Source organism: Vigna unguiculata, chromosome 4, assembly GCF_004118075.2.
Source record: "Vigna unguiculata cultivar IT97K-499-35 chromosome 4, ASM411807v1, whole genome shotgun sequence".
NCBI classification, from domain to species: Eukaryota; Viridiplantae; Streptophyta; class Magnoliopsida; order Fabales; family Fabaceae; genus Vigna; species Vigna unguiculata.
The window spans coordinates 33,779,222-33,798,854 of NC_040282.1; the positions used below are offsets into that span (position 1 = coordinate 33,779,222).

A 19,633-nucleotide genomic window follows, 5' to 3' on the forward strand; every position below is an offset into this window, starting at 1 on the left:
TTTTTTTTTATGTTCTAAAAATATCTATTTTTTTTTCTTTCTAGTAATATTCTTTTCACAACATTTTTATTTCCTTTAGAATGTATCCACAAACTAATATTTAATAATATTTGACTACCATTTTGACAATTTTTACAAGAATAAAATGGTCTAACACAAAAGTTAACTTTTGTCTTAAAAAAAAGTGATAAATAGTGAGATAAAGTGTCAATTGAGTGTAAAAACACCTATTTTATGATCATTGATCTTTATATCTTCAGAAGATCAATTGACACCTCTCGCCTACCGATGAATTTTAGGTTAGGAAGGACGTCTTGTCAATGAACATTTTCAAATTTGACCATAACTCAGCCCAAACTCACTATATTGTAAAATCTCTATGACCACCTTATCTCCGAAGCTCTAAGCAAATTCGGTTAAAGTGAAGATAAATCATTGATGAACAGACAAGAGGGTGGTACATAACATTTTATGTCCAAAATGTGATATGGGGTATATATAAAAGTCATGAATTCAAGAAATAGAAGAAAAAAACTTAGCACAGTGTTCACATATCACAAGTGTTGTGCTCTCCAATCCACGGCAAAATTTTCTTCACTTTCATCATCACTGGATGACTCTTCGTGTGTAGAATCCTTCGCTACAGCCTCGGATGATTTATTACGCTTTGCAGCATTAGCAGCTTTTAGATCCAATCTCCTCTTCTTCAACATTTGCACTTTCTCCCTGAAGATCCTGTAGAAGGATAAAATATAGATGGGGTGCGGAAGGGTGTCTTAGTTAAAAATACAGATGGAAAAAGAGAACAAATAAAAGGGGTGAAAGTATTTTAAGACAGCTAAACATACTTCTGCTCCACAGATTCAGCTTCCTCTATCATTTCGGCCGCATCAATCTGCCCATAACGACAAATGTTTCATCATATATCAAATTTATAGTGCATATACATATCAAGGTTAGAAAGTCAAAAAGCTCAATTATAGAGCATAAAGAAATAATGATCATCACCTCTTCTTCCTCCAACCGGTTGTCAACCTCCTGCAAATCTTCTTGAATCAACTTCTCAAATTCCTTGTACTCGTCTCTAAAGAGAACATTTTAAAGAATACAATGTCATTCTAAGTTCCATTCTATTTAACGATATAAATCTTCCACAAAATAGAAAAGAACAACAGTTCTCACGGAACAGAACCAGCAACGTACAAGGGTATGGTATCGCATTAATGAACACCAAGAAATAAAATGGTTTCACCCATTAGGCTGACTCCTATAGAGTAAGGGGTGCATCCATAAAGTGCACTAAGGGAAGTTTTCTGCACCTCAATCAGAGGTTGCATTATACCCTCTCAAGTGCACCCTCGTCTTAAAGAAGCTAAATAAGAAAATGAATTCCTATACCTTGACACCCATTCTATCCCATTCATTCAGTATACAACTGTCTTCTAATAATATTTTATTCCTAACTACGACACTATCTTTAGTGACTCATCTGAGTATAATATTTTACTATCAAAAAGTTGTCACATGGTTGTTTACAAAAATATAGTTGTCAAAAGATCATTTTGCTAAGAAAATAGGAAAATCATCAAAGAGTAGTGGTTATATATGACTCTGTGGATCACACAAGGTTGATACAAACATCTGATATTATGAACTAGACTTGTTTCCAGTTCAATGTCTTCAACAGTTTCCCAAAAATCACTCTGGTTGATAAAATAAGAATGAAAGCTAATGAAAATTTTACTGTTCTCTGTTCTATTAAATATGGGCAATGTTTTTCTGCCCCACGAATAAAAAATATTTTGGTTATATTTACTTCCCATGAAAAAAAAAAAAACAAGTTAATGAAAACCAAATGTAGCAGTAACCTTCAACATAAAGGGGGAACCTACTTGACATCTGGCTTAACAAGCTTTATGCCACGGGCACGCAAATCAGCTTCCTTATTGTCAAAAAATCCTTCAGGCAGACTCCCTTTTACTTGCGTGATCTCTGTATCAGTACTATTAACTGATGTCTGCTTACTCTCCGTTGAGGCCTCGCTAACATTTGACTCTGCAACACTATTTTCATGAAAATGACCTTTCTCCTTCTTGAAGTTTAACACCTGGTTTTGAGCAGAAACCCCAGGTTTTCTACCTAAGTCAGAGTCTGCTGAATGGTCTGAAAGGAAAAATGTCAATGAAGCAAAAGTTAATATTAAGTGCTGCAAGTTGCAAGGAACCAACGTTATTATCAAACATGTAGTAACATGAAGTCCCAAGGTGTGATAAAGCACCAACTGGATATACCCAGCACAAATAATAAAAGATGAGAATAATGTTACTACTTTTAGACCCAAAGGACCTTGTCACTGCTATTAATAAAATCTGAAAATTCCATGGTTTTAACTATTTATCAATATATATTTTGGAAGAAAAGCACCAAAAGTTGTTTAATCCATTTCCAAGCAGGGACAGCCAACTGTAGACTACAATCATTTTTGTAACGCATCTACAATCATTTCAAAGCCCAACCACATGGATTTCATGTCCTACTCTTAACAATAAATTTTATAAAGGAAGAAATTCAATAATGTGTAGAGAAGAAAATTACAAAGAGAGTAAAGGGTAAAGGGTGCTCCATAAAGAAAAAAGGAAATAAACCAATGAACTCCAAAAGGTAACAAAAAAACAATGCAAAACCGAATGAGGAACCACTTTTGAACAAGCATCAGCCTCTTGTAGGCTACAAACATGTAATATGTTCTATTAAGCACCTCACCCTAAATAAAAATTTAGACTTTAGCTTTGAGCATACAAAAGAGAATTTCAAGATAGAAACTAGTTTTATATTTTAAAAGGAAAAAAGGAGCTTGAAATGCTGAAAATGATTTTCGTGAAAACATTCCAGAAGGGTCAAGGGACCAAAATCTTTTAGTCTAAATAAACAACTGAAAATTGTGAATGAGATGAGACCCCTAAATGAGACACTGGTTCAGAAAATTTTTTATCATTCAAATTAAACTAGACGTGAGAATTCATGAAAACCTATTCTACTCTTAAAATTATGAATTGTAACTGTATAAATATCAAATGGACTTATATTAATTAAGTGGCATACACAATATGTAAATAAAGACAAATATTACTATCACCTCTTGTGATATGTAATTCCAACTCTGTTTATTAAAATGTACAAGAGTAGAAATACGTACTTAATTTTCTAAACCAAATTCTTACCAGAACTTTTCTTTCCTGAATCACTGTCATCAAAAAAACCTGGTGGAAGCACTGACGAAGATTGAGGCTTAGACACTTCTCGTGAACCTTCTGGAAGTTTTGATTGTGAGCCCAAAGGATGTTCTGGTTTAGCCTTGGGAATGTTGGCATCTGAAACAGGCTTCACATTGTTTTGTTGAGTTAATCCAGCTGCATTAGCTTTCAGATTACTTATTGCCTGCCCAAAACAATCATAGCCTTTTAAGGTAAGTTCATTTTGGAATGGGGATAGATGTAAGAGAGGTTGTGAAATACAAACGGAAACAAGCCTTAACAAGAATCCTAAAAAATGATACAAATAAGAGTAGCTAGGCATGACCTAATAGAATTTTTACATGAAAGAAATACCATTTACAAGGTGTGTAAAAATTTTGCTGTCAACAAGGTATGAATATGATAGTTTATGACTTCTCTTCTTGAATCTCAGGGGCTTCCATTTACTTGGAACCTAATTTAGTTTCATGTTGATCAAGAAAACAAACTGGAAATAGGAGTTTAGCTGTTGCTACAGCTGACATCTTATGGATAGAGACTCTTAAGAAGCTTTCAATTCCTCATAATACTCCTATTGTTCTGTGTGACAATCTGTTCTTAATTTGGCTCATAATCCTGTTCTTCATGCTAAAACCAGGAAAATGGAGCTTCACGTGTTCTACGTTTTCAAAAATGTTAATACCAAGCAGCTTGATGTTCGACACATTCCTGGTCAAGATCAATGGGCAGATCTTCTCATAAAGCCTGTCTCCTACTAGATTTTCCTTTCTTAGGGGCAGACTCACCGAGATACCTTTGGTTTCTAAGCCCCCCGTGAGCTTCTGGGGTAATGTGACTGTAATACTATATTTGACACACATCGAGCCTGTTAGTGTTGTTTTCAGTTACAGTAGTGGCACTGTTGGTTAGTGTAAAAGTTCTGTCAGACAATTAAACTAACTTACAGCTGAGCTCTGTATGTAATTTTATGTTAACAGAGTCTTTCACTCCTTTTAAAATAATAAGTCAGTGTATCTGTTACCTTATAAAGTATAATGCAAACTAAATAATTTATACTATTACTTCTAATATAAATACTTCAAAATTGGAAAAATTAAACAAATTTATGATAAATAATAACTTATAAGACAATTAACACATACAATGCAGCATCAACAACATTGTAATTAAGTAAAAAATGAAAGACGATGTAGAAAAAGAACAACACTCGAGACAAATTAGTAGAATGTAATCTGAGAAGTATGCAGAGACAAATTAGTAGAATGTAATCTGAGAAGTATGCAGAAAAAAGCAAGACCTGACTAAAGATAAAACCATTAGTAACTTATCGAAAAACAAAAGTTCCTGTAACAAAGGTCAACACAGACGTAGCTTTTTGTGTGGATGATCAAGGAAGAAGTGTTTCAAATCTTATTATTATGTTTTTGAAGCCAAAGAACGCCATGGAAAATGACGGAGACATCACAGTTATACCCCCATAAAAACTGAAGATCTAAACAGAATTATTTAAGGGGAAAATGGCTTCTATGATTTTAAGTGTGTATCATGGTTCCACTGCTATAGCATGCAAAAGGGCTTCTATTATGGCTGCTCTGTGATGAGAATCTCATACGAGTTTAGGGATGCTCTGTGATTCTACTATAGTGTTCTATCAACTAATATGCACAAATACTCAAAAAAGAATGAGATTGTAATCATCATCACCTCACGATGCTTACGAGAAACTTGGTGTGCATCCCATAAAGACTCGGACTTCAGAACAACATCACAAACCCGGCAAACAGGTTGATCAAATTCATTATACCTGTATTGATATGCACAGAAACTATAAAAAATAATAACAGGTATAATTTAAATAAATAAACTTTATAATGTTTTATGCTGAGCCAGGAAGAGGCATGTCTTAACATATCGGATGCAAATCATAATAGGAGTAAACATGGATATTGTACACTTTGCCACAAATTCAGATATAGATGCCTTGTAATTAGCATAAAACTAAACAATTAAGTAAAAAGGTATAACTCAATTTATAAGCAGAAGGTATTGAAAACCATGAAGGGTGAACGGATGCAGTGTAATATATAACAAAGTAAGAAATCCATACGCAAATTTGTGAAGGGCAAAGTAAATTGGTGTTTGGGAATGCAAAAAGTACATGCTGGTCACCAAGTACAAACCTCACAAGGGGAGATTCTATACGCTTCTCCTTCTTCTGGGCATTCAACTTAGCACGAAACAAAGCCTTTTTCTTGGCTTGTGCATCCATATTCCTGTTGATTGGAAGAGCAGTGTAGCGTATAGGAAAAAGTTGACAAAAAGGTAATTTCCCTGAAACGTCAACACCCAAAACATAGTTGGATCAATGATCCTTCATCACCTCAAAAATAATAATATAAATAAGAAGAGTTTTGACAATTGAAACAAGCATTTTTGTGCCACAACAGTTTTGCTTTCGGTGAAAACTTATCAATATATCACCACACACAGCAAGATTAAAACAAGTTAAGAAGGTAAGCCAAGCATCCCATAACATTGATGACACTGTAAGAAAGCAACCTAACAAAGATCCAAAGTGAGATAAAAATACACTAGTCATTTGATCTACAGGAATCACAGCAATTTCTTCAAATACAGGCAGCAACCTTGCCAACGCAAGACAAAGCCTATGCACAATGATTAAGTCACAAAAAGTAACCTCTTAAACCACAACTAGACAAAGCGTATCTACTGAAATTTTAAAAAACATTCTAACCATTTAGAAAACAACAAATTGCACATAAGTTCAGGATGGTATCCAACAAGACAGGTAACCTTCAGAGAGACAGAGGGTCTCAACTTTATAAATCACTTGACTATGCTACACACAAACTGTGCATAATTTTTTCACACACAAAAACAAACTTCATGCTCCCACATACAGAGACTATTATAAAGCCATGCCTAGTGCTCCAGACAAACCACAGAAACCTCTGCACATTAAGGATGAAACAAGAGCTGATTCCACTTCTACTCGGACAATTTTGATGCCCACGGCATATAACACAAATGAATCAGAATTAAATATCAAATGGGATACATGAAAACATGACTTAGCATTTTGCAGAGGTAGGAACAAACTCTAATGAAACCCTAATCAGCCATTCTCAATAGGGATACGTACAAACCAGAAATTAAAAAACCAATCATGAAAACAGCAAAAATTGGAAGTTTTTTACCTCAAATATGCTTCATCCCCATTCCTCTTCTACCGCCTCACCAGAGCCGAGTCACACCGAAGTTGCAGTATGGTCTCGCCGGACACGCGGTTGGTTCGCCGCTCGGGGTTACCAGAGTATGTTTGTGGTTCGCACAACGTCGCCGGAGGCTCTTGGTGGTTCGCCTGGAGGAGTTTGTGGTGAATTGCAATGCGTATGAATTTGGTGCGCGTGGTTAATAAAAACATGTTTTTCCTCTTTCACTGAAAATTGAAATCATCACTTTTACGCTAAAAAAATAAAATAATACATATCAATTACTCCTCTTGTTTTTTATGCTGTTTGGCATATTTATTATCAAATGGATTTTTTTTTCGGAAATAAGAAAAATACTCAATTAGTTTACTTCAAAATTTTATTTAGGAAAATAAACCGTTTTTTAATATTTGCCTGCTGGAAATCGATTACGAGTAGGTCTTTTAATATGTTAATTTAATTAATGAAACAATAAATAGATAAATAAAAGTAATAAAAAAACTATATTTAAATATTTTATATTTATCAATAAATTTAAAAAACATAAAATAAAAATGATAATAATAATTTAGAAATATTAAAAAATACTTAATATGAAATTAATAAATAATTTTTAAATATTTAAATTTTATAATTAATATAATAAATATTTAATTTAATATTTTACTGTTATTAGAAAAGTTATAAAGTATAATTATCATAATTAATAACAATGAATTATTTAATCTTATAACAATCACACAAAAAAATTAGTATAAGAATTTATATAAACTATTAAATTTGATCGATAAATCTAAATTTGTAATTTAAATTAAACTTAATTTATATTCACATGAGAAGGAACATGTGTCACTAGTGCAGGAGGACTTTTGGGAGCGATTATTTTTGTCATTTTGCCCTGATTCTGGAACCGAGGCATTTTAGGACGAGGCTAAAAAGGTTAATTTTTTGTCTCGGGTCTTAACCGAAGCAGAAGCTCCCTATTCTGCCTCGGTTCTGTTGAGAACCGAGACCATATGTGCCTCTCTGCATTACTCCACCAGAAACCCTAAGCAGCCACCATGGTTCAACCACAGCTCCGTCAGCCACCGCGACGTCCGAAACTCACAACCAAAGATCTGCAACCACCACCATCTTCTCCTTCATCGTAAGAGCAATTTGTGAATCGTGCCACCACCATGGACTCTCCATGTTCTTCATACACGAAAAATGTGAACACCACACTTGCATAAATGCAAACAAAAATCAACAATCTATAACAAATCACAAACCATAAACCGGGTCTCTTCCCCCAAATCGCGAAACCACCTTCGTCGCAAAGACAAGTTTCTTCACGCTGCTGCCACTTACATGTCTCGCCACCATCAACGACAGATCTCCATCCACGTAGAACACCAGTCTGCCACACACCTGCAACACAACAAACTGACGCCCACTTCGCGAGCCCCAACTTGCACTTCGCCAAGCCAGAACACGAATGAGCCAAATGTTAAGTAATCGCGAGTGGTCGGAGCACAACAATAGCAGTGGAGGTGGGTGGCTGAGAGAGAGAACACGCACGCGAGGAAGAAGAAGAAAAAAAGCGATTCACGATTTTTGAACCCTAACGAACCTTTTGGCCTTAATTCAATTTTTAACCGAAGCATAAAGCAGTTTTTGGCACCGATTCAATTCCAACCGAGGCAGAAAATAGTTTTTGGCCTCGGTTCAATTTTTAACTGAGGCAGAAAACAATTTTTGGCATCGGTTCAATTCCAACTGAGGCCAAATATCACTGTCGTAGTGGCACTTTTGAAATATTAGCCAACTTTTGGCACCGGTTTTCTAAGAACCGAAGCAGAAAGGCGTTTTCTGCCTTGGATATATACTGAATCGAGGCATACAAGTTGGAAAAAATTGTAAAATTGCCACCATGCCATTTTATGCTTCGGTTAAGTGATAACTGAGACCTATAACATGAGTTAAAATAGCAAAACTGCACTAGTGTGCATATATGTGTGTGCATTTATCTTATAATAACAAAATAATAAAATATAATTATTTTAATTATTATTAAAATAAAAAATACTTTTTATAAAAAATAAATTCTTAAAAGATAATCATGAAAATGGTTACAAAATTTGAAGGATAAAACATTTTAGATTAATAAAAATAAAACTAGCAATAAAATATATACACCAAAAAAAATAGTTACAGCTATAAAGAAAAGTAATCTCCTTTAATAATTCATCCAACACATACATGTCAACGGTCAAATCGAGTGGAACATTTGATACAATAGTTCTGATATTATGTTAAAAAATGAGTTTTAACTGTAACTAAATCACATAAAACCAGTTTGTAAATTGAGGTTTGTACCAAATTATATATTATAAAATTATTTCATCTGTAGTTGATATGGGACATCCAATAACATACATGAATTCTTTTTTCAATTATGATCTTATTGTTGTCTTTGAAAAAACAGTCGTAGAACAAAACTTAATGAAGGCTTCCCCTTAGAATGTTCCTCTCCTAATTGTCATCTCACTCAAGTGTATTCTCATTGAAGAGATAAAAAAAAGGTTAAAATATTTCGTTGGTACTTGTTTTTGTACCAAAATCTCAATTTGGTCCTTATATTTTTATTAGTCTGAATTAAGTTTACATTTTTGTAAATCAGTAATAATTAGGTCCTTTCCATTAGTATATCGTTAGTATGGAACTAACACAGTTAAATAGATGTACTCTTTTTTTGAATTTTTTTTATTATTTTTTTGAATTTTTTTTAAAAAACAAATTATGCCACGTGTCACTCTTTAATGTGCCACATGTCAATCTAATATGGTGACACGTGTGAAATTATTGTAGGAATCTCAATTTGATCCTCATATTTGTTAATTTGATTTGATTTCATTTTCAAATATTTTCAAAAAATTTCAATTGCATGTGCTCCAAATTTAGACCAAATTTAATTTTTATATAAATGTTATGATGATACTTTTATTACAAGTGATATATAACATTAAATATCAACAATTTTTTAGAATTGGCTTAAAAATAATAATTTTATAAATTCAAATGTAAAATTTTAAAACAATTTTATAACAAATTAAAATAAATATATTTAAAATTTTAATATTAAATACACTTAATATTATTGCAATATTTAATAAAAATATCAATTTTAATAAAAATAATAATAACATTATATAAAAGTAAAATTTAGTCTAAATTTGGAGTACATGAAATTGAAAATTTTTTAAATTTTTTTTGACTGAAATCAAATTAAATTAAATATGAGGATCAAGTTGAGATTCATACAATAATTTGACACGTGTCATCATATTAGATTGACACATGGCACAGTACATACGTGACATGTGGCATAAATATTTAAAAAAAAAAATTCAAAAAATTCAAAAAAAATTTAAAAACACGAGGAGCTGACACATGGCACCTACTTAACAATGTTAGTTCCATACTAACAGAAAAGACCTAATTGTTACTAATTTATAAAGATGTGAACCTAATTGAAACTAAATAAAATATGAGAACCAAATTGAGATTTTAATAAAAAATGAGGACTAACGAAATATTTTAACCTAAAAAAATTGAAGGAGTACTACTACCAACCTCAACTAATAGTACACGATCAAATTAGGTACAATGTTGTTCAAATAATAATTTATAACAATTTTTCTCAATTGTTAACTTGGAATTTCCAATTTTCATCTCCTCCAATGATTGAACTGTATGTTAAATTAACGAGATCTACAAAAGAAATTTTTATAGGTTCTAAATGCAGCCACTGCATCAAACTCTTCCACAAATCAAGCCAATTAATTTCACTAAATTAATGATTTACTACTGAGGACTAATCAAACGAACCACCATAATAGAAAATCTAAATGATTACATTCTAACCTACATATGTTATGTTGCAGCCCTAAAAAAATGAATGAACATATATTAAATATGAGACTAAATATATATCTAAATATATATTTACGTGTGATCCAACAACAAGTAATAGAGTAGACTCCTCAAACCTTTCCAGAAAAGCTCTATCTTTAACGCTTGTAATCAGTGGCGGAACTTGAACAAAAAATTCGGGGGTGCCAATTTAATTTTTTTTATATAATTTATTAATAAAAAAAATTATTTCTTTTACTTAAACCATTTTCATATTGCAATTCACACTTCTCAATTTTTAATCTTTCTAATTGATTGAATTCAAGCAAAATGGTATTCTAATTTCTAGTCTAATTCAAGATTATTAAACTAATTCATTGTATGCACTTGAAAACATAAAATCACAACATTTTATAAGGTAGGATTATACTAATTTGAGAAAAATATAATTAGGGTTTATGTCAATTTCATAAAATAATCCCTAAAATTAAGCTAGTTTTCATACTAAGTTAAAGAAAACTTAATTTAGAAGAAATATCATAATGGAAGAATCATAAATCTAACCTACATAAATCATACTAAGATACTAAGATACTGATTTAGGAGATATTGTGAATATGAGTTCTTCGATCTCTTTATTCTCCCATCTCCATTTCTCATTTTGTCTTTCTTTTTACATTTACATTCTATTAACAGATTGATATGAAAAAAACTTTATAATCAGATACAAAACTTTAATCTTTTATATTAATCAAGATCCATCAAATTAATTTTTATTTTATTTTTTAAAAATATATAAATAATATATATATATATAATAAAAATAATATATAAATATATAAATTTAAATTTAAAAAATATATAAAAATTAAAATTAAAAACCTTGGGGGAGCCGTGGCTCCCCTTGGTCACATGCTAGTTCAGCCGTTGCTTGTAATTACATTTAATTTTTCCTAAAACACACATAATAAGGTAAGTATTCTTTAACAAAAAATAATTTTCATTGATGTGGTGATGTGCATATTAGACAACTTCACAAATTGCTATATGATTTAAATATTTTTTTAGTTTCCCAATTTTAAAATAAGTTTGTTTTGGACTTTTAAATTTAAAAATATTTTTTTCTACTCAACATAAGGGTATACTTTGCTTTAATTCTTCTATTTCAAATTTTTGTACATAAATGCCTTTTTGATAGGTAATAAATATATGATAAGATGATTGATTGAATGCATAGAAAAATATCAGGGTATGAAAATGTTTCATTAGTAATCAATTTTAGTGATAAAAAATTGTTACTCATTACAATTTAGATACACTACTAGATTTATTAGATTTAGTAACATTTTTCTGTTACATTTATTCTAAATGTTACTTTATAAATAACTATAGTAATACTTTTTAAAAAATGTTACCATAAGTAATTAAAACTGTTACTATAAATATTGTTGTTATGATATTGTAACACTTTTAAATAAATGTTACTATAAATAAATAAATAATTTTTATTTTTTTATATTAATTGTAAAATTTTAAAATGATAATAGTAATTTTATTATAACATTGAAATAGTTAATATTAATTTAAAATTTAATATTTTAAAATAATATTTTAATTTATTTTAAAGTAAATTTAAAGTAATATTATTACAGGATTCCCTGACTTTAGCAACATTTGTGTAGTCACATTTCCTAAAAATGCTACTATATACATCCTATAGTAATGTTATCCTACAGTAATATTTTCTTAAAAACGTCATTATAAATAATATTAATCATAATATTGCAATAGGTTTTGAAAATGTTACTATAAATAAATAAATTTACTGTATAATATAATTTTACTAGTATTATTAGAAATTAATTAAATATAAAATAATAATAACCCATGCCTTGTTAAAATGTAATTAGAAATTATGTTCTAGTAAATTTTAATTTATTTTAGAAATTAAATTTTAATCAATAAAAATTATCAAAATAGAAACTAACTTTTTAGTTTTTAATTATTGTATTATTAAAAATTTGATATTTTTATCTTTATTCTCAAAATTTAGATGTTAAAATTCACAAAACCATTTTTTTTTCTCTAGGGTTAATTCAACGTCTTCGAACAACTTTCCCTTCTTCTTCTCCACCACTTTGCTTCCATCTCCGATGAAGTCTGCACGCCGCCTCATTCGCCGCAGCCGCCTCATTCGCCGCAGCCGCAGCCGCCTCATTCGTCGTAGCCGCAACCGCCTTATTCGCCGCAGCCGCAGCCGCAATGCATCACCAAAACCGACATTAGCGCCGACAGTCGCCAACACTTTCAGCCATCAACGTCAGTGCCGCCGTTAGGGAGATGTCGCCGACAACGACACAATTTCTCGTCGTCTTCCCCCTCTCTCGAGATCGCGTGTGAGGTTTCTCTTCTTCCTCCATTTCAAACTTGCGTTTCTACCCTTGAACCAGCCACAAGAGATTCTTGTGTAGGTTCGTTTGTCTAAATTAATTGTATTGCTTTTTGTTTTGTGTCCAATATTTTGAGGTTTAGGTTTTATTTTGTTATCTTAGTAAGATTTTGTGAATTGGGGCTAATAGGCTACGTTGTTCGTGAATCAGGTTTTATTGATACTTTTTTTTCGTATATGCTTTCTATGATATTAATTCAGACGGTAGATGATAGATGGGTTTGCTTATTTAAATCCAATTCTTAATGTAAAATCGCTAGATAATCAAAAAGTGAACGTCTTATATCTCTCATTAACTGTACACTGTCATATAGCATTAGATGTAGAAGAGGAAACTAAAAACTACGATCACTTTGTGTTGTGAAAGGAGAAATAGGAAAGTTAATGCCCCTGCTTCAGTAGTTTACCTATCACTTTTCATTTGAGGAAGTTTTGTGTGGTTCATTTAAGGTTGTAATTGAAACAAGGAGGTCATTGTTTGTGAATAGTGTGATTTATACAATGTTTGGTGATATGGTTGGAGTATAAAGCCTCCTCATCCACCTAGATTTGTTTTAAGAAGGTTATGTTTTTTGTTTCACAGTAGATCAAAGTCCAATGCAATTTCAAAGAATTATTATTTCTAATCTGTTATATGCTGAACTATTATTGAATTTCTATTTTGAAGAATATTTTATCTATTTCCTGGAAGTTTTATTTTGAACTCCTTTATTACTAATACTTTTTAAATTGAAAAAATAAAATAAAATAAAATACCTCTAATTATGGACATAATGATATAGTTGTGAATAAATTTCTTGGTCATGGTTGGAGATAGGTAACATTTTTTTTTTGCAATGGTTAATATATTTTGAGAAACAACAAGCCTTGGAATCTTAGGCATATATTTATGAGATGATTTGTTATGTTGTAGGTTACTCCTAAGTCCAACAAAACTTTAGGAGTTTTGGTACTGAAAACTCGTGGACTTTTCACGTAAGCTTATTGGTATTGGATTGGAGTAGGAGCATTAATTGGTTATGTATTTCTATTTAATTTTTTGTTCACCTTGCCATCTTCATACATCTTTTAACTGAGAAATTTACTTGGATTCTTTTATATAACCACAAACATAATTTGTTCTCATTGAATATGTTTCTTCTGCAGCATTCGGAACGAATCAAGCAGGGCTATCCCAAGAGACATTGATGGAGAGAAATGCTTCAACAATTGAAGAGTTATTTCAATTAACTAATGGAAAGAGCTCATCTGGTGAGTCCTTGAGCACAAGTTACAATTTCTCCATTTTCAGCTTGTGCTTTGGTATTGAGGCCATAAACTATTGAATGTGATGACAAGGCAGAAATGAAAATGGTAGACGAAGCAACTATGTCATTAAGGTCATTTTCTGGAAGAGTTAGTGACAAGGCTAACAGAAGTGGAAGGAGTATGGTTCTTCCTTTTCAACCTTTATCCTTCACTTTTGATGAGATCAAATATTCTATAGATATTCCACATGTACTTTATTTTAGTTCCTGTACTATGTTACTATTTCAGTTTGAGCTTGATTCTTTCAGTTTAATGTTTGGATTAGTTCCAATATATGTTTTGCTCCTTCCATCAATTTATCTCACCAACAATAATAAGTTGACAAACAATTTCAATGATGTTTCTAAGGTAATATTTCATATCTAAATTCTCCTGTGTTATGATAAAGTACAATGTAGTGTAGGATCTACGTGAATCCAGATTAGCAATAAATGTATCATCTCCAACTTTTCCTTTCCACCAAGCGGATTCTCCAGAAATTTCTCCATATATTTCCAGCCCAAGAAAGTCCCATGATCTGGTAGTGTACAATTTATAGTCTTTGCTCAAGAATTAATTACACTTGGGTGTTCTACATTTAGTAACATTTTTTAATTGTTATAAATAAGAGAATCAGTAACATTTACTTAAATGTTAGAAACTATATAGGTAACATTTTTTTAAATGTTAGAAAATGGATAGGTAACATTTGTAAAGTGTTAGTAAAGATACTAATTCACAACATTTTTCTAATGTTAGTAAAGATACTATTTGGTAACATTTTTAAAAATGATGCTAATAATATACAAAAATGTTGCTAAAACCTTTTGGTAACATGTACTATACACAACATGTGTATAAATGTTACCTTTGTAAATGGCAACATTTTTTTAGTTTTTAGCAACATTTTTTAAATGTTATTGAAACTAATATATCTAGTAGTGGATACCAATTTACAAAATAAAAAATTATTAGTTACTAAAATAATTACTTTTATGAATAAAAAATTATAATTGGTCACTAAATTGGTTTTTAAAATTAGCTATCAAAGAAAATTAGTCACTAGGTTTTGGCTACCAAAATGACATAGTTACTAAATTGATTTATAATTAATTAGTGACCAATTATAATTTTTTATTTATAATAGTGACTATTTTAGTAATCAGTAATTTTTTTTTTTGCATATTAGTATCTAAATTGTTTAGTAAACTAACAACTTTTAGTTACTAAAATTTGTTACTAATTAGATATTTTCTTGTAGTGATACTTTAACCAAGAATTAAACCACTTAGCAACCATATTATAACAATAATATAAATGAATAATTCTTAAAGGAAACAAAGTGATCCATATGTAAACAAAAAAAAAAAAACAGAAATGGTTTATAATTTGTTACATGGGTAACATAAATCTTTAATTGTATTTAAAACAAAAAGATTAAGCAATATTTTCATAATAAAAATTCAGACCAAAAATCTTATTTAAATTTGGAGAAAAAATAAACTTAATCTAAACCCTAAAAGAATATTTAAACCTTAATTTCTTGATAAGAAAAAAGATCAACAATATTGTACAATCCATTGTAGTTCAAGGCCTCTAATTCCATTCTGAAATCCAATGATCCGTTCCCACAACATTCACCACGCAACATCAGTGTAGAATCATTGCTTTGCCCTAAACCAGTTGAAACTTTGGCCACACCTTCATCATTAGTTTCCACAGAAACTAGCTTTTTGATTTGCCTTAGCAATAAATCAAAGTCATCTTTGCTTCTAACCAAGCTAAGACGCACATAGTGCTTATCAGCACCAAATAAACTACCTTCTCGCCCAGTAATGTTTACCTCTTTCAGAACTTCATAACAAGAACGATCTTGTACAACTGATGCTTCACACTTCAACCATGCAAAAGCTGCAAAAAATACGAAGGTGTTAGCAAACTTTTTAAACTTCACTAATGCCCCCATTAACTTTTTAAACAGGAAAAAACTACATACCTGGAGAAGGTGTTCTTACGTGCTGGGAAAATGAACAATGTTGAGGTTTCAAATTTTGAGTAGAAAATCTTTTTGATTGAGACAAGACTTTGCTCAACTTAGTCCATCTGTTCCTCATTGTGTTGTATCCGAATTCATACATTGCCCTTCCATTTCCAGATAGGGCTACCTTCAAAAGCTTCAACACTCTTAGCTGAGTCTCTCTAGAAACACCATAGGTACTCAAGTCCATGTATTTTAACATTCGCTTGTAAACAGCTTCATCCTTTATTATTGCCCACCTAACACAAATCAATGCACACATATTCTATTGAGGAAATTTTGTTTATAAGTATTCATAAGCTAAATTAAAACAATAAGTAAGTTAAAATCTAACTTTTGAATAAGTTAATATGCAGACTTTTAGAAGGTAACTTATGTCTAGAATAATTTTAATCAATTTATAGAAAATAAAAACCTTAATTCTGAGAGAAATACTACATTATGTGGCAAAAAAATATAAGTATAAATGAAATTTTCAAACATATTATTCAAACTATATGAACTATTTATGAATAACTTGACTCAGTTTTATGTATATGACTTACCCAAATCGGCTTCCAGCATGACCAGTTAACTTAGAAAGTGTAAATATCATCAAATCTTCATCTGCAGGTGCTGTGATAGGTGTGAAGTGAGGCCAGTAGTATGCAAGGTCATGAATTGTCTTCACAAATTGACCTTGAAGAACAGATTTCTTCATATCCCCATCTGGATTATTTGGGGAAGTCACCAACTCAATGAAGGTTGAGTTTGAAGAATCATTCTTCCACATAGATGTGTCTTCACTGAATTCATAATCTTCAGAATTGAAAAATTCTGTTTGCTCTCTATAAACCTGGCAAGTAGTAATGAGTTAAAAAGTGCATTCATTGAGAGATGTAAATATAAAAAACTAAGGTCTTTGGATCAGAACTTACTGGGTAATATGGGACTGAAGCTACCACTTTTGCAGATGAAGATGAAGCATTGTTTGAAGAAAGTGCATGCACTGCAGCATTAAGAAGATGGGTGGCACCTGCTCCAAATATTATGTATTTTCCATCTGTTACGGCATTTCCAACACTTGCATGGACCTTTTGAATGTGTGCTTTCAACTCTTCTGAGATGAGAGAGCCATCACTGTACTCATAGCTCATACGATGCCACCCTGCAACCACCACTGCACTGCTAGCTGCATTTTTCATCCAAAAGGGTTCCAAAAAAGTGGGATCTCCACTGCAGAAGACAATACACAAAGTAATAGATGTTAATTTATGCAAAAATTAGAGTACATAGTATATGTCCTATTAATTTACCATGAATGATATGTGTTTATTAACTTCCCTTATAAAAGAACTGTCTAAAACAATCATATTTATCAATTTTTAATTAATTAATCGTGTAAAATAATTTACATCACAGTACATAAAATTAAGTGTTAACATATAGTTAAGGTTTTCATTAGTAATTTCGGCTTTATCCTTTTAGTTTTTATAATTTTTTTACTCAACTGGGTTTATCTTTCATTAGCTTAACTCCGTTTGAAAAGTGAAGTGTATTTTTTACCTTGAAATCCTTCTGGGTTTTTAATTTTTATTTTTTTCTTCCAACTTCCACCAAAGTGGGTGAAAGGCTTTGCTATGCTCTTCCCAACTAAAACGGTAAGTTTTTTTTTTTTTTCCTAATTAAGCTTCATAATTCTTATATGGATGGGGGATTTTAGGTGAGAAATATTTACGACTTTGAATTGAAAAAAATATTCAAAGCTAAAGTTAAAATTATGAATTTGGACTTTCTATTGAGTTTTTATTAGTATTGTTTTTCTATTATATTTCTATGATACACTGATTACCATTAATCTTGATATTTTAAAATATATTAAAAAGATATTTAAAATGTTAATACAGTGTAATTTTAATGTTCAATGGAGAACACACTACAAAACTAGTAGAGTATTTGGATTCTGAAACTTTTCGTTTGAGACTTTTCTGACTTTAGGAGATAGGTAACCTTTTGATTGGTAAGTGGTGGGAGGTGGAGAGGGATGAAAGAAGGATGAAGGTGGAGGAAGGTGGAAGGAGAAAAACAAATAAATTCATAAGATTTCCAAAATAATCCTAATATTGATGTGTTACCCTTTCCGAACATATTATGCCAGTTTAACGAAGAAGCCAAGTTGAGTTTTTAATTTTTTTTTTTAATACCTATTCAATTGAGTTAAAAAAGTTCAAGGACCGAAATAAAACCCAAATATTAAAACCAAATCATTAATCAAATATTTTCATAAAGAAAATTAAATATGGACTAATAACTATGTTGTATATCACACCAATGCTTATAAATTAAATTAAAAATAAAAAAAATACTTGAGAAAAATATTTTACTACTTAAGGAAACATTAGTTTCAATAATTCGAAACATAAAATTGGGTATACCTAATTGATATTTTAACATTAGGTATTTTAATAAGCGGAGTTGCTCTAATTGAAATTAAAAAATATGCAACACAATTAAACCTATTAAATATTACAACTACACATCTAGATGATAAATGCATTCAAACCTATATGCACTACCATGATTTTAAAGAAACTTTGTACCCTCAATCGAGTCATAATTTCAATTCTTTTTGGATAAATATTATCTCACAAATATGTATAACAAAATAAAAAAAATTAAAATATTTTTTTCTAAAACCTAAATATAACTTATGAATTTGATAAGAGAAAGATTTTAAAAAGTAAGAGAATTTAGAAATTATAAATTTAGAAAATTTATTTTATTATATATATATATATATATATATATATATATATATATATTTGTAATGTTTGTAGAACTCTTTAATTATAATATTTGTTAAATACATTCCAAATACTCAATTTAATATAATTCTTAATCTATAAAATAATATAGTATTTTTTATATGATAAACATAATTTCATTTATTTTGGAAAGGATGTTTTGCACAACCTTTTATAAAATACAAAAACAGAATAAATATAAAATTCAATTTAGAAATAAAACATAATTTTTAAAAATAATATATAACAAAAACATATTTAACTTTACTATAATCTCTAGTTAAGAAGGTTATATCATGAACCATGTACTTATTTTGAAAGTTTTTATAAAGATTCAGACAAATTGCATCAGCCACTGCATCTGAGTGTGTGAACCACAGAAGATAGTAAGGACAAAGATTAATACCTATCTGCATCAACCATGCAATCAGGTAGAAGTTGTGAGCAGTCACTTCCTCCATAGCACATGTTGCATTCACAAACTGGCTTGCCATCAAGAACTAAACCATCAAGAAAAGCCTTTCCATGGCCAGAACATGATATAGATGACACAGCTTCAGCTTCTGCCATGGCTTCTTCTGTCCAATTTTGCTTCCCTCTGTTGCACATGTACATGCCAACTAACAAAATATTAAGTGCAACAGAAGAAGTAAGAGATAGAGCATACTTTAGACTATGAACCCTAGCCATGTTAC

General features: G+C 30.7%; 2 protein-coding genes across 2 annotated transcripts; both read right to left on the reverse strand.

Moving 5' to 3' along the window:
* Nucleotides 1–335: 335 nt before the first annotated feature.
* On the reverse strand, nt 336–6,701 carry LOC114182761 (zinc finger protein 830-like). The gene is made up of 8 exons (XM_028069690.1): nt 6,473–6,701; nt 5,435–5,585; nt 4,959–5,058; nt 3,222–3,438; nt 1,893–2,163; nt 1,009–1,084; nt 849–895; nt 336–735 (listed from the first exon to the last, which is right to left on the reverse strand). Exons 2-8 carry the CDS (start codon nt 5,521–5,523, stop codon nt 555–557), a joined length of 981 nt encoding a protein of 326 aa, XP_027925491.1. The 5' UTR covers nt 5,524–5,585; nt 6,473–6,701; the 3' UTR covers nt 336–554.
* An 8,926-nt stretch (nt 6,702–15,627) lies between these two features.
* Nucleotides 15,628–19,633, reverse strand: LOC114182443 (tryptophan aminotransferase-related protein 4-like). Its single transcript, XM_028069312.1, has 5 exons — nt 19,345–19,633; nt 17,073–17,370; nt 16,701–16,990; nt 16,114–16,394; nt 15,628–16,028 (listed from the first exon to the last, which is right to left on the reverse strand). Exons 1-5 carry the CDS (start codon nt 19,626–19,628, stop codon nt 15,646–15,648), a joined length of 1,536 nt encoding a protein of 511 aa, XP_027925113.1. The 5' UTR covers nt 19,629–19,633; the 3' UTR covers nt 15,628–15,645.

Excerpts from the sequence above, each read along its gene's own strand:
- LOC114182761 (XM_028069690.1), bottom strand. The coding sequence starts at position 5,523 with ATGGATGCACAAGCCAAGAAAAAGGCTTTGTTTCGTGCTAAGTTGAAT. Across the intron at positions 2,164-3,221 it reads TTCAGGAAAGAAAAGTTCTG|ACCATTCAGCAGACTCTGAC; the intron begins GTAAGAATTTGG and ends TTTTCCTTTCAG. Across the intron at positions 896-1,008 it reads ACCGGTTGGAGGAAGAAGAG|ATTGATGCGGCCGAAATGAT; the intron begins GTGATGATCATT and ends CGTTATGGGCAG.
- LOC114182443 (XM_028069312.1), bottom strand. The coding sequence starts at position 19,628 with ATGGCTAGGGTTCATAGTCTAAAGTATGCTCTATCTCTTACTTCTTCT. Across the intron at positions 17,371-19,344 it reads TGCATGGTTGATGCAGATAG|TGGAGATCCCACTTTTTTGG; the intron begins GTATTAATCTTT and ends TGTCTTCTGCAG. Across the intron at positions 16,395-16,700 it reads CATGCTGGAAGCCGATTTGG|GTGGGCAATAATAAAGGATG; the intron begins GTAAGTCATATA and ends GATTTGTGTTAG.